The sequence below is a fragment of the Bison bison genome, unplaced genomic scaffold (assembly GCF_000754665.1).
Source record: "Bison bison bison isolate TAMUID 2011002044 unplaced genomic scaffold, Bison_UMD1.0 scf7180017864303, whole genome shotgun sequence".
NCBI lineage: Eukaryota > Metazoa > Chordata > Mammalia > Artiodactyla > Bovidae > Bison > Bison bison.
This window is the reverse complement of record NW_011494875.1, coordinates 561,052-573,719: the sequence shown is the minus strand read 5'-3', so window position 1 is coordinate 573,719 and position 12,668 is coordinate 561,052. Positions and strand designations below refer to the sequence as shown.

The 12,668-nt window shown below is 36.4% G+C and overlaps 1 protein-coding gene across 1 annotated transcript; it reads right to left on the bottom strand.

The window, feature by feature from the left end:
• Positions 1 to 10,183: 10,183 nt before the first annotated feature.
• LOC104997021 (gap junction epsilon-1 protein) lies at positions 10,184 to 12,130 on the bottom strand. Its single transcript, XM_010851436.1, has 3 exons — positions 12,092 to 12,130; positions 11,249 to 11,431; positions 10,184 to 10,703 (listed from the first exon to the last, which is right to left on the bottom strand). The coding sequence occupies exons 1-3, from the start codon at positions 12,128 to 12,130 to the stop codon at positions 10,308 to 10,310; spliced, it is 618 nt and encodes a 205-aa protein (XP_010849738.1). The 3' UTR covers positions 10,184 to 10,307.
• Positions 12,131 to 12,668: the final 538 nt, after the last annotated feature.

Here is a 12,668-nt window from a genome sequence, read left to right as displayed (position 1 = left end):
TTGATCACTGAGGAAGGCTTTCTTATCTCTCCTTGCTATTCTTTGGAACTCTGCATTCAAATGGGAATATCTTTCCTTTTCTCCTTTGCTTTTTGCTTCTCTTCTTTTCACAGCTATTTGTAAGGCCTCCTCAGGCAGCCATTTTGCTTTTTTGCATTTCTTTTTCTTGGGATGGTCTTGATTCTTGTCTCCTGTACAATGTCATGAACCTCTATCCATAGTTCATCAGGCACTCTGTCTATCAGATCTAGGCCCTTAAATCTATTTCTCACTTCCACTGTCTAATCATAAGGGATTTGATTTAGGTCATACCTGAATGGTCTGGTGGTTTTCTCCACTGTCTTCAATTTCAGTCTGAATTTGGCAATAAGGAATTCATGATCCAAGCCACAGTCAGCTCCTGGTCTTGTTTTTGCTGACAGTATAGAGGTTCTCCATCTTTGGCTGCAAAGAATATAATCAGTCTGATTTCAGTGTCGAGCATCTGGTGATGTCCATTGTATATACCATTGTAGGTAGTCATCAACTTTTCCTTCTGCCATCAGTGACATTAATCCTTTTTCTTTTTTCTCCTCGCATACTGTCAGGATGTGACACTTTATTTACTTCCTCCAGTAACCTTCATCTTCATTTTATCTCAGTTCCCAGTTTTGAGAGTTCATCTTAAAGCTGGTTTTCATTGAAATCACATCACTTGAAGAAACAAGATCTCAAACTCTGAAATTTCCCTCTGCCTACTGTTTTCTAATCAACACTCCCCCCTACCCTCACCCAAACCTCAGCAGAACCTGCTCAATGTCCTTGTATTACCTCCAATGCACATCTATCTTTTTTCCATTGCTATTTGCAGAGTACATCACCTTACTCAGGGGGCTGCCTGTTTTTCAAAGAACTGAGTTCTGTGTTCTCCCCAATTTGAGCAACTAATTTATTACCTCTTAAGAATGTATGTACTATGTACTGAATATTTGTGTCTCCCCCAAATTCATGGGCTTCCCTGATAGCTCAATTGGTAAAGAATCTGCCTGCAATGCAGGAGACCCTGGTTCTATTCCTGGGTCAGGAAGATCCCCTGGAGAAGGGCTAGGCTACCCACTCTGGTGTTATTGGGCTTCCCTGGTGGTTCAGCTGGTGAAGAATCCTCCTGCAATGCCAGAGACCTGGGTTCTATCCCTGGGTTGGGAAGATTCCCCGGAGAAGAGAAAGGCTACCCACTCCAGTATTCTGGCCTAGAGAATTCCATGGACTATATAGTCCATGGGGTTGCAAATAGTCAGGCACAACTCAGTGATTTTCACTTTCACTTTTCAAATTCATATGTTTAAAGGTAAGGCTTGAGGTGATATCAGGAGATGGGCCCATGGCATATGATTAGCTCATGTGGGCAGAGCCCTTGTGAATGAGATTAATACCCTTATAATGGAGACCCTAGAGAACTAGCTTGCTCTTCCACTATTTGCAGATACAACAAGAAATCAGCAGTCCACAACCTGAAAGAAGACTCCTTCCAGAACTTGATCTTGCTGGCACTTGACCATCCAACTTTCAGAACTGTAGGAAATAGATTTCTGTTGCTTATAAATTGCCCAGTCTGTGGTATTTTGTTAAAGCAGCCAATCATGCAAAGATAGTACGGTTTCTTTCTCCTCTATTTACACTATCCAGTCAGAAGTTGCTAGATTCATAGAGGAATTAATGAAGCAAAGCAGAATGGTCTCTCTGTCCTTATAAATTTGGAGGTACTCTTTTTCTATTACTTCTTGAATCTCATCTGTGATTTTCCTTAAAGTTCTCTGTAGAAGTTCTTAAAAAGCTCATATCTAGGTGTCCTTCTTACCCCCAGAGCCCCAGACTTTCAGATATAATTGTTGTGGGTTGGAGCCTAAATATCAGTGTTTTGGGATTTTGCTCCACCTGCCAATACATGCTGTCTTCTTTCTAAGCACTGTATTCCCTTCACCAGAAGATAATTGATATTTTGGAGAACTTAGGTCCAGTACTCTTGCCTGGAAAATCCCACGGACAGAGGAGCCTGGTGGGCTGCAGTCCATGGGGTCACTGAGTCGGACACGACTGAGCGACTTCACTTTCACACATTGGAGAAGGAAATGGCAACCCACTCCGGTGTTCTTGCCTGGAGAATCCCAGGGACAGGGGAGCCTGGTGGGCTGCCGTCTATGGGGTCACACAGAGTCGGACACGACTGAAGCGACTTAGCAGCAGCAGTCAAAGCTGTAGTTTTTCCAGTAGTCATCTATGGATGTGAGAGTTGGACTATAAAGAAAGCTGAACGCTGAAGAATTGATGCTTTGGAACTGTGGTGTTGGAGAAGACTCTTGAGAGTCCCTTGGACTGCAAGGAGATCCAACCAGTCCATCCTAAAGGAGATCAGTCCTGAATATTCATTGGAAGGACTGATGTTGAAGCTGAAGCTCCAATACTTTGGCCACCTGGTGTGAAGAATGGACTCATTGGAAAAGTCTCTGATGCTGGGAAAGATTGAGGGCAGGAGGAGAAGGGAACGACAGAGGATGAGATGGTTGGATGGCATCACTGACTTGATGGACATGAGTTTGAGCAAGCTCTGGGAGTTGGTGATGGACAGGGAAGCCTGGCGTGCTGCAGTCCATGGGGTCACAAAAAGTCGGACACAACTGAGTGACTGAATTTAACTGAACTGAACAGACATTGTTAACATAACAGCACATGGAAATTATTCTGTGAAATAAATACTAAAAACATGAGGTTGAATTTTGTGGTTGATGATTTTCTATTAAGAATTTACTGATATTTTACTATGAAGAAAGACCTAAACTCTTCTCCATCCAACTCTAATCAATTGCTGAAGGATCTGATATCCCCTTCCAGGTTGGGGTAGAATTTTGGCAAGTTAGAGAAGTGCAGAGATATGGGGTAGGAGCAACCACAGGAAGAAGAAAAGGGAGAGATACTGGACCTGTGGGTGTTTTGACGGAAAAAGTTAAATGCTTTGCACCATTCCCTGGACTCCAATGTGGTCATCTCACAGAAAAACTTTCTGTTCTGATTGTGGCCACATATACTTTTATGGGAAATGACAGGGCTCAGCCAAAGTAATAAGGATGGTATATACTTATAGCTGTTTCTTTTGGGTACACTATGGTAGAAATTTGGCTTCCAATACATGAGACTCACATTCTTATTGTTTATCATCTCCTAAAATAGATTCCCCCCCTCCCCCTTACAGTTACTAGCAGAAGATTAAAATAGAAGACCAATGAGTTGGCCAGTTCCATCTACACATCCGTGGCTGAGACAAGGATAAAGGTTTAAAAAAAAAAAGGCTATTTATGTTTTCAGCATGGATATCTGGTTGTCCTAGCACCATTAAGTTATATTGGAGAATTAAAAAATACATAACTATATATGTGTTAAACTATTTTTGATCTATTACTCCTGTAATCACTGTGCCTATCTGCATGCCAGCCCTACACTCTTTTGATTATTGTACCTTTGTAGGAGTCGTGTTGTTGCCGTTTAGTTACTAAATCGTGTCTGACTCTTTGTGACTCCGGGGACTGTAACCCACCAGTCTCCCCTGTCCATGGAATACTCCAGGCAAGAATACTGGAGTGAGTTGCCATTTCCTCCTACAGGGGATCTTCCTGACCAAGGAACTGAACCCACATCTCCTGCATTGGCAGGTGGGTTCTTCATCAGTGAGCCTCCAGTGAAGCCCCCATACCTGAGTTTGTTTCTATTTTTCATGCGTATTCATTCATATTGTATAGCAAGTCTTAAGAGCTCGTAATGTAAGTTGTCTACTTTTATTTTACTTTTTCAAAATTATGTTGGCTATTCTAGGTCTTTTGTATTCCGTGTAAATGTTAAAAGCAGCTTCTTAATTTCTACAGAAGCTTGCTGGGATTTTAACTGAAATTGTGTTGGATCAACATATCAGTTTCGAGTGACTGAGTTTTAAAAGATTAAGGCTTCCAAACCAAAAACTCACTTATTTAAAACAGTTTTAATTTCTTTCAACATTTTTTAGTTTTCATTGTACAGCTTTAGCACATCTGTTGTAAAATTTCTCTCTTATCTGTTTCATGTTTATGAATGTTAAATGACATTTTAAAATTACAATTTCATTTTTATTACTCTACAGAAATTTTAACCTTGATAACTTAATTACAAATTCTAGTAACTTTCAGTATGTCCTTTAGAATTTTCTATTTCATGATTATGTCTATATTTCTTCTTTTCTAATCTGTATATCTTCTATTTTTTGTCTTACTGCATTAATGAATAAGTATATATTTAAGTATGTATTTTTTGTTTTGTTTAGTCTTATTGGCTTCAGTTCAGTGCTAAACGGAAGTGGTAAAAGTACACAGCCTTATCTTTTTACCTGACTAAAGGGGAAATTATTTATTCTTCCACTATTATTAAGTGGGATATTTCCTGTAGGTATTTTTAGATGCTTTTTATCAAGCTTAGCTAATTCTCTTACAGTGAGAGATATGGGTTTTTGTTTATTTCATTATGTTAATAAATGTTTATGTAATCCAGTGCTTTTATCTGCATCTAAGATGACTAGGTGAGTTTTTTCCTTTATTCCATTAATCTAGTTGAATTGCATTAAGTGGTTTTCAAATGTTAAAGCAACCTTTCATTCCTGGGATAAATCCCATTTGAACATGATGTCTAATCTTTTATGTATATTGCTGGATTACATATGCTAGACTGTTTTTGCTAAGCATTTTTGATATCAAGGTTATACTGGCTTCATTTAATGACATGGCAAATAGTCCTTCCTAAAAGAGATTGTATTTTTTTTCCCCTTAAACATTTGATGGAATTCACCACTGAAGATATCTGGGCCTGATATTTTCTTTCTGAGATAGCTTTATCTGGGCCTGATATTTTATTTCTGAGAAAGCTCTTGATTTTTAAATTTAATTTCTTTAATATGTATAGAGATATTCATATTTTCTAGTTATTGTTGAGTCAGCTTTTAGTAATATGTGTCTTTCAAGGAATTTTTCCATTTCACATAAGCATCAAACTCATTGGCGCAACATTGTTCATGGCGTTTCCTTATAATCATTTAAATGTTCTGTTTTGATGTCCCTTTTGCTTTTTTTTTCATTTATGATAGGAGTAATTTTCATTTTCTCTTTTATTCTGAAGGAATATCTTTCTCTAATTTATCTCAGTTTGGCTAACTAGAAATTGATCAATTTTCTAGTCTCTTCAAAGACCATCTTTTCATTTCATTGATTTTTCTATTATCTTTCAGTCTTCTATTTCAATGTTTTGTGCTCTTATTTTTATTTACCTACTATTTAATTAGTATTTAAACTGTTTTTTAAAATAATTTCTTGAGGTGTAATCTAAAATCATTTTAGAACTTTCTTTTTTCCTAACATAATATTTAGAGCTTTTTATATATTGCCAATAACTGTTTTAATTACTTTCTACAAATTTTGATAAATTATGTTTAAAATTTTCCATGTAATTTTTTCTTTGATCAATGGGTTCATAAAAATGTATTGCTCATTTCTAAAATATTTGAGCATATTTCAGATATCTTATTTATATTTATTTCTAGTTCAATTCCATTGTGATTTCAATCCTTGAGACTCTATCATGACTCAGAAAATGTACTCTCTTGAAGAATGGTACCCATGCACTTGAAAAAATAGATATACTCTGCGCTTTGTTTGGCAGAGTGCTCTCTAAATATGAATTAGTTCCAGTTATTCATTGGTGTGTTCTATTTCCTTCCTGATATTCTACTTTGTCAGTTGATTACTGGTGTTGAAATATTTAATTATAATTGAATTTGTTTCTCTTTTCAGCTCTAGCAGGCTTTGCTTCTTATATTTTGGCACTTTCTAATTGGTGGCATACACATTTATAACTGTTATGCTTCCTAATGAAATTATACTTTAATCATTATGAAATGTCTATTTTATCCTTGTCACTATTCCTTATCCTGAAATCTGCTTGCGTTTCTCATTTATTAATGCAGCTAATTCAGCTTTCTGATCCTTACTGTTTGCATGATATATCTTTTTCTACTTTTTATTATCTATTTAATATTCATTAAAATATTTTTAAAATATTAAATCTTTAAATATTTAAAGTGAGCTTCTTGTTAATAATTTGATCTGTTCATATTTTTTAAAATGTAGTCAGCAATCCCTGTTTTGCTTTGGAATGCTTAGACTTTTATATTTATTGTAACTTGATATTTTTAGGTCTAATTCTACTACCTTGTTATTGTTTTCAGTTTGTCCCTTCTGTTTTTGTTCCTTTTTGTCTTTTTGGCCATCTTTTGGATTCACTGAATGTTTTGATTTCCTTTTTTGGCTTAGTAGCCAAAATTTTGTTGTTTTTATTTTCCTAGTTGTCTTGTATTTTATAGTATACATCTTTAAATTATCAGTGTATTTCAGGTGACAATGTATAACTCCATATATATCATAAAACCTTACAAGGATATACTTTCACACATGATTTGATATGCTACATTTTTCTAATTGTTATTTTCAAGACAAATTTTGGATCTATCTAAACTCCGGGAGTTGGTGATGGACAGGGAGGCCTGGCGTGCTGCGATTCATGGGGTCGCAAAGAGTCGGACACGACTGAGCGACTGAACTGAACTGAACTGATCGTATATTGTTCACTTTATAATTTGTTACTTTCTGTCTTTATCCTTATTAAATTGTTATTGTTTTCCTTAGTTTTATTTTGAAGTTCTTATATTTGCTGCTTGAATTACATTTATTGTTTCTTTTTTAAATGTGAAGTGTATTTTCTGCTGTCAATTTGCCAGGCACTACAATTTTGGCAACATCTTATAGGATTTAATATGTAGTATCCTGACCATTTTTCATTTATAAACAGACTGAAAAACTTCAATTTAAATTATCTTATTTGACCCAAGAACTTTTTATGCAATAACTTTAAATATATCTTTAAATATATTTTCAAGTGGCTAGTTAGTTGTTTAGCTTTGACATTCTTATTCATTTTTGATACATTTGCAGTTTAGTTAGAAAAATCAGTTTTTATATTTTATATAATTAAATATCTGATATTTATATGTTATAAATGCTATATTTTTTGTAACATTTATTATCCAGGTATATATAGCTGTGTGCTAACAATCCTGATATACTTACTAAGAAAATGAAATCATAGAATAATATAGATCATTAAGGAATTAAAAAGACTTTCCAAACAAACTCACACAGAATCTGCATCTTTACACATATGTACTATTCACTTAAATGAAGCAGAGGTGACCAGAGTTCCTCTGCTGCTGCTGCTGCTAAGTCGCTTCAGGTGTGTCCGACTCTGTGCAACCCCATAGACGGCAGCCCACCAGGCTCCTCCGTCCCTGGGATTCTCCAGGCAAGAACACTGGAGTGGGTTGCCATTTCCTTCTTCAATGCATGAAAGTGAAAAGTGAAAGCGAAGTCACTCAGTCATGCCTGACTTTGTGCAACCCCATGGACTGCAGCCTACCAGGCTCCTCCGTCCACAGGGTTTTCCAGGCAAGAGTACTGGAGTGGGGTGCCATTGCCTTCTCTAGTGGCTTAGAAATGCTATCTTTCCTCCTTGTCAGTTGGGGAGAGAGAGTCCAGGGCTGAGGAGGCTAGACTGACAGGACAGAGTGCCTCAGGGGGAGAAGCTGCAAAGCATGGGAGCCCAGAGATCTGTAAAGGGTCTTTGACTGAGGCCTGATCAATGTAACATCTTTGCAGGAAAAGAACTACCTGAAAGGATTAAAAGGAACAATATCCAAGAGTCACACAGAAGTGAGAATAGTTACTTTTCCCAACAGCTAGGGTAGAAATTCTCTTTAAAAGAGGCATTACTTTGAAAATGTCCTAGGATGAGTCAGAATAAGAATAAATCAAAGTGTTCATCTTTGAATGGGCAATGATATTTAAGGGAATTCTATTTTTTTAAAAATGATCTTCCCTTAGAAAATTTGTAAGAAGCCATCAAGAAGAATGTCTTTTTACCCCTCTCCCTTCTTTCCTTGGGCACAGCAAAGACCTGCTTCACGTAGCTACAGTAATTTCTGTGGCAACTGTGAGTGCAATGGGCCAGATGTTTGTGTTCCCCCCAAAATTCATATTTTGGAAATCCTAACCTCCAGTGTGATGATTTTAGCAGGTGGGACCTTTGTCAAGTAAGTAGGTCTTGGGAATGGAACCCTCATGAATGGGGTTAGTGTGCTTGTAAAAGGAACCCTAGGGAGCCCTCTGTCTTTCCGCAATGTGAGGCTGTGATGACAAGACTATAATGCAGAGGAAGATTCTCATCAGAACCTGAACATGCCTGCACCCTGATCTGAGACTTCCATCTTCCAGAACTATGAGAAATAAATTTCCTTTGTTTATAACCTATCCAGCTGAGATATTCTGTAATAGTAGTCCAATTGGACTAAGACAGTGAGTCAACCAGCCTGAGAAGGGAATTTAAGAATTTGAGAACAGTGGAAAAATAATATTTTCAAAGCATCAAAGGGGTATCTCATAGGGTACTCAGAAAGGTTTTGGCTTAGTAATGGGGCAAAATTGAGCCTTTGGTGAGGGTTAACCTGCCCCCATCTCACAGAGCTTAAAAGGAAGCACCAAGGATCAAGTCATTTCACTGTGCACTAGAATAGAACTTAAGAATTATTTATGTAAGAACTTCTCTGTAGCTCAAATGGTAAAGAATCTGCCTGTAATGCAAGAGATCAGGGTTCAATCCCTAGGTCAGGAAGATCCTTTGGAGAAGGGAATGGCAAGCCATTCCAGTATTCTTGCCTGGAGAATCCCATGGACAGAGGAGCCTGTTAGGCTACAGTCTGTGGGGTTTCAAAGAATTGGACATGACTGAGCGACTAAAGCACCAATTATTTGTGTGTGTGTGTGTGTGTGTGTGTGTGTGTGCGCGTGTTAGTCAGTCAGTCGTATCTGGCTCTTGGTGAGCCCATGGACTGTAGCCCACCAGGCTCCTCTACCCATGGGGTTTTCTAGGCAAGAATACTGGAGTAGATTGTCATTTCCTTCTCCAGGGAATCTTCGGATCTTTCGTCTCCTGCATTAGCAGATGGATTCTTGGTCTTATAAAGGTGCTAAGTCTTGTTTATCTTTGTATTTGAACTTTTAATGTGGTACGTGTTTAATAATAGATACTAAGCAGCTATTCGTTGAATTTCTCCTGAGCTATCATGTGGAGAAAGCCTCAATGATTTAAAAATCCTTAAATGTAAAAATTCATGATATCAACTATGGGTTGAATAATGCTTAAGAAAAAAATTGAAAACCTCAGTTTTTTACTGAATATACTTATTTCCTTAATAAACTGCTAGTATAAGGCAGTCATACATAAAGTTTTTAAATGATATTATATGGACATGATTATTGGTAAAACAGGCAGTTAAAACGAAATGCACTGAATTAATATGAACATACCTTAGAAATCATTTCATAGTGATTTAGCAAGTCTAACAATATAAATATAATTTTCTACCTCATTAATCTTGTATATAGAAACTACAGTTATAGAATATCTATGAGCACAGAGGGATTTTTTTTCATCTAACAAGAAGCGAAGAGACCATGCATATTATTTCCCATAGCATTTTTTATTTATTTAGTGGCCATATTACCATATACTTTAATATTAAAAATTTCAAGAAAACAGTATGAGTATAATATTAAAAATGTAAATGCTCCATTTCTTCAAGTTAGTGATCAAATTATAAAATGACTCTTTTAATAATTAACTGACAACTGTTGTACTTCAGTAAGTTATATTTTACATGAGTGCAACAATAATTACATCCTCAAAATGTATGCTGCTTACTTAAGTGGAGAGGGAAATGACTTTCTAGTTAAGAAAGCTGAATCCTGGTCTGGTTATGTGACTTTGGATACATACATTAACTTCCGTGAGCCTAATTTTCCACCGGGGTAAAGGAGCTGATAAAAGTTTCTCTGGCCAAAATACTGTGATTGATTAAGTTGTTGTGTATGAAAAGGCTCTGTAAAAGTACTATTTAAAAAATGAGTTATCATTAGTTCCATGTATATTTCTTAATGTGTGAAAAAAATTAAAATGGAACGAAAGGTTTGTTCAAGAATCCCTGCCTTAGAACTTAGTCTTATATTTTATACTAGACATAAATTTCAGACACAGTGAAGTCAGTTTAAAAAACAGATGTTTATGTTTGGAGTTGAGGTGCTCACTGATAAAAGTAAGTAAAAACGGTTGGTAACTAGTAGTGGCATGACATCAGTTAATCATCCTTTCGGTCACTGACTAATTAGAAAGCATAATCTTCTAAATATGATCTCAAAAATCTCAGCCACACATAATACTATTGTAATGGCAGTAAATGTATACATTGCAATGAGGAAAATGGTCTTCTCAAAGTGTTCTGGAACCATGCATTTTATGATAGTCAATTTTTTCCCGAGAGACACAGCATCACACAGGTAGAGAGGTTTTACTTGGAAACCAAAAAGGTGAATCTGAAGCCAAAATGCTACCACTTCTAGGCTAATTCTTAACAAAACAGAGAGGATGTAGATCACAGTGTAGATGGGTTTTTGAAGAATGCATTCTTGATTGATGCTTTTACATGCAGCATATAGATGGAAAATAGCTCCAGGAACCAGGACAATCACTAGTTGTAATGCCCAGAACACCTAAAGTGTGTCAGAAATATCTTAGTAAAATCCATCAGCATGTCATGAAAATATACACTATCAAAATGTACTGACCCTCAAAAGAGGCTAACTTAAAAAGTCTAAGTTTTGTAAGTCTTATGAGGAATAAAAATAATATAATGAAAGTAGCAATGCCGGACATATCTCATTTAATTTTCAAGATGTTTAAAGTTTAAAACTTTAGATGTCTTAATAATTGTGAAAAAGTAGTTGTATTTTACTATCATCACTTATCAATTACTAACAATGATGATATACTTTATTTTAGTAGCTACCCTATCTGCATTTTCTAATTACAAGCCTGGAGTATAATTCTAACATCAGTAGATAATAGAATGCTGGACTTGGAAGAAACTCTTGATCTACTTAAATTAATTTACCTGAAATATATGATTAATTTTTAAAAACATTATTCCAGAAATAATACTCATTAGCATAGTCTACATATTATTTTACATTTTAAAAGGAAACAGTTTTATCTGGTGTAGAGTAAGGTTTATATTTGTACACACAGGAAAACTTACTTGTGGAGTGATTGGTCTGAACTGATTATAACAGAAGAGGTTTACTTCTCTCTTGTCCGGATCACAACTGAAGTGCAGAGCCTCGTTCCCGTAGACTGCAAAGCCTAAGACCCCGAGGAAGAACATTCGAACCGATCCAAAGAAAAGGGTGTGAAATTGGCCAATCACGGTAGGAGGCTTCATCTGTTACAGTTTTAGGAGAAAAAAGAATCTTTTGAAAACAAAAATTAAAGGAGGACATTTTAAAGGATGTTTTCATCATCACATTTTTAAAAAAATTTAAGATTTATGAAATTTTGAAGAAAGAACCTTAAGGATCATCGAGTCCAGTTTAAATCATGTGTTATGAGATTTCTTAATGCTTTTCACTCTGAAAATATGAAGTGCAACAGTCAAATGGGACCTTGTTGCTAATGAAATAAATAATTTTGGAAATTTGTAGAAAGCTTTGAATTCAATCAATATCCCTTTTGCAATACAATCAAGATAATCTTAGTATATCTAGTACCTATTAAAATAGTTGGGTAACAAATCCAACATTAGACTCATTAGTATATGCACTTTCTTAACCAAAGTTTTTATTTGGTTGTCATTACATCTTCTTTCCTACTTCTTCAACTATCAGATTGACAGAGCAAGCTGCTTTAAAGCACCAACAGCTAGAAGTACTTCCTGAATTATTCTAGTTACAGTTATTTAGATTCAGAATATTTTGAAGTAAATGGTTGATATTTGTATGACTCTCCATGCACGTAGAGAACCCTATTCATCAGCACTCATGCGAATCAGGTTAAAATACACAGAGAGGACTCATACAATCGTCGCTGTTTGTATAATACTCACACATCCTTCATAGAAGTTTTTGATGTAATTTAGAGACATGTCTCAGGAGATGTTATCCTGGCATCTCTGAGGGTTATTCCTTGACCCACATTGCCAGTTTGCTTCTGCCAGAATCAAACTCTTATTTTCTGTCATGACTTTTACAACAGAAAGCACTTATCACTGCACATTTCTCTCCCCTCCTCCTTTTCTTTTTTTTTTTCATAGATCTCTGGGGCCCCAGTCAACTTTCCTCTCTCCCTCCCAAAACAAAACAAAACAAAAACAAAGAGCCTGGGGCATGTAGTCAACCTAATAATCCCCTGACCTACACTGTCAGCACAGCCAGCCGGTCACCCAGGCATGCCAGCAAAGCAGGAGGCCAGCCCAGTAAGGGCTCTGACACTCACTGCCTCTCAGTTACCTAAGAATTGCCTGTGTGTAAATCAGTGGATTCCAGCCTAGAGCTTTCTCTGAAATATTGAGTGATCTCTTTTTGGGGGGTGGGGGGCTTCCTGTTAGGTGAGTCTGAAAAGATAAGTACGTGGGAAACTTCCCATTTATTCATCCTTTCTTGTCTAGTTCCACATTTTCTTGT

Excerpts from the sequence above, each read along its gene's own strand:
- LOC104997021 (XM_010851436.1), bottom strand. The coding sequence starts at position 12,130 with ATGTCTCTAAATTACATCAAAAACTTCTATGAAGGATGT. Across the intron at positions 11,432-12,091 it reads AAAACTTCTATGAAGGATGT|ATGAAGCCTCCTACCGTGAT; the intron begins GTGAGTATTATA and ends AAACTGTAACAG. Across the intron at positions 10,704-11,248 it reads TCAGACCAATCACTCCACAA|GTGTTCTGGGCATTACAACT; the intron begins GTAAGTTTTCCT and ends GACACACTTTAG.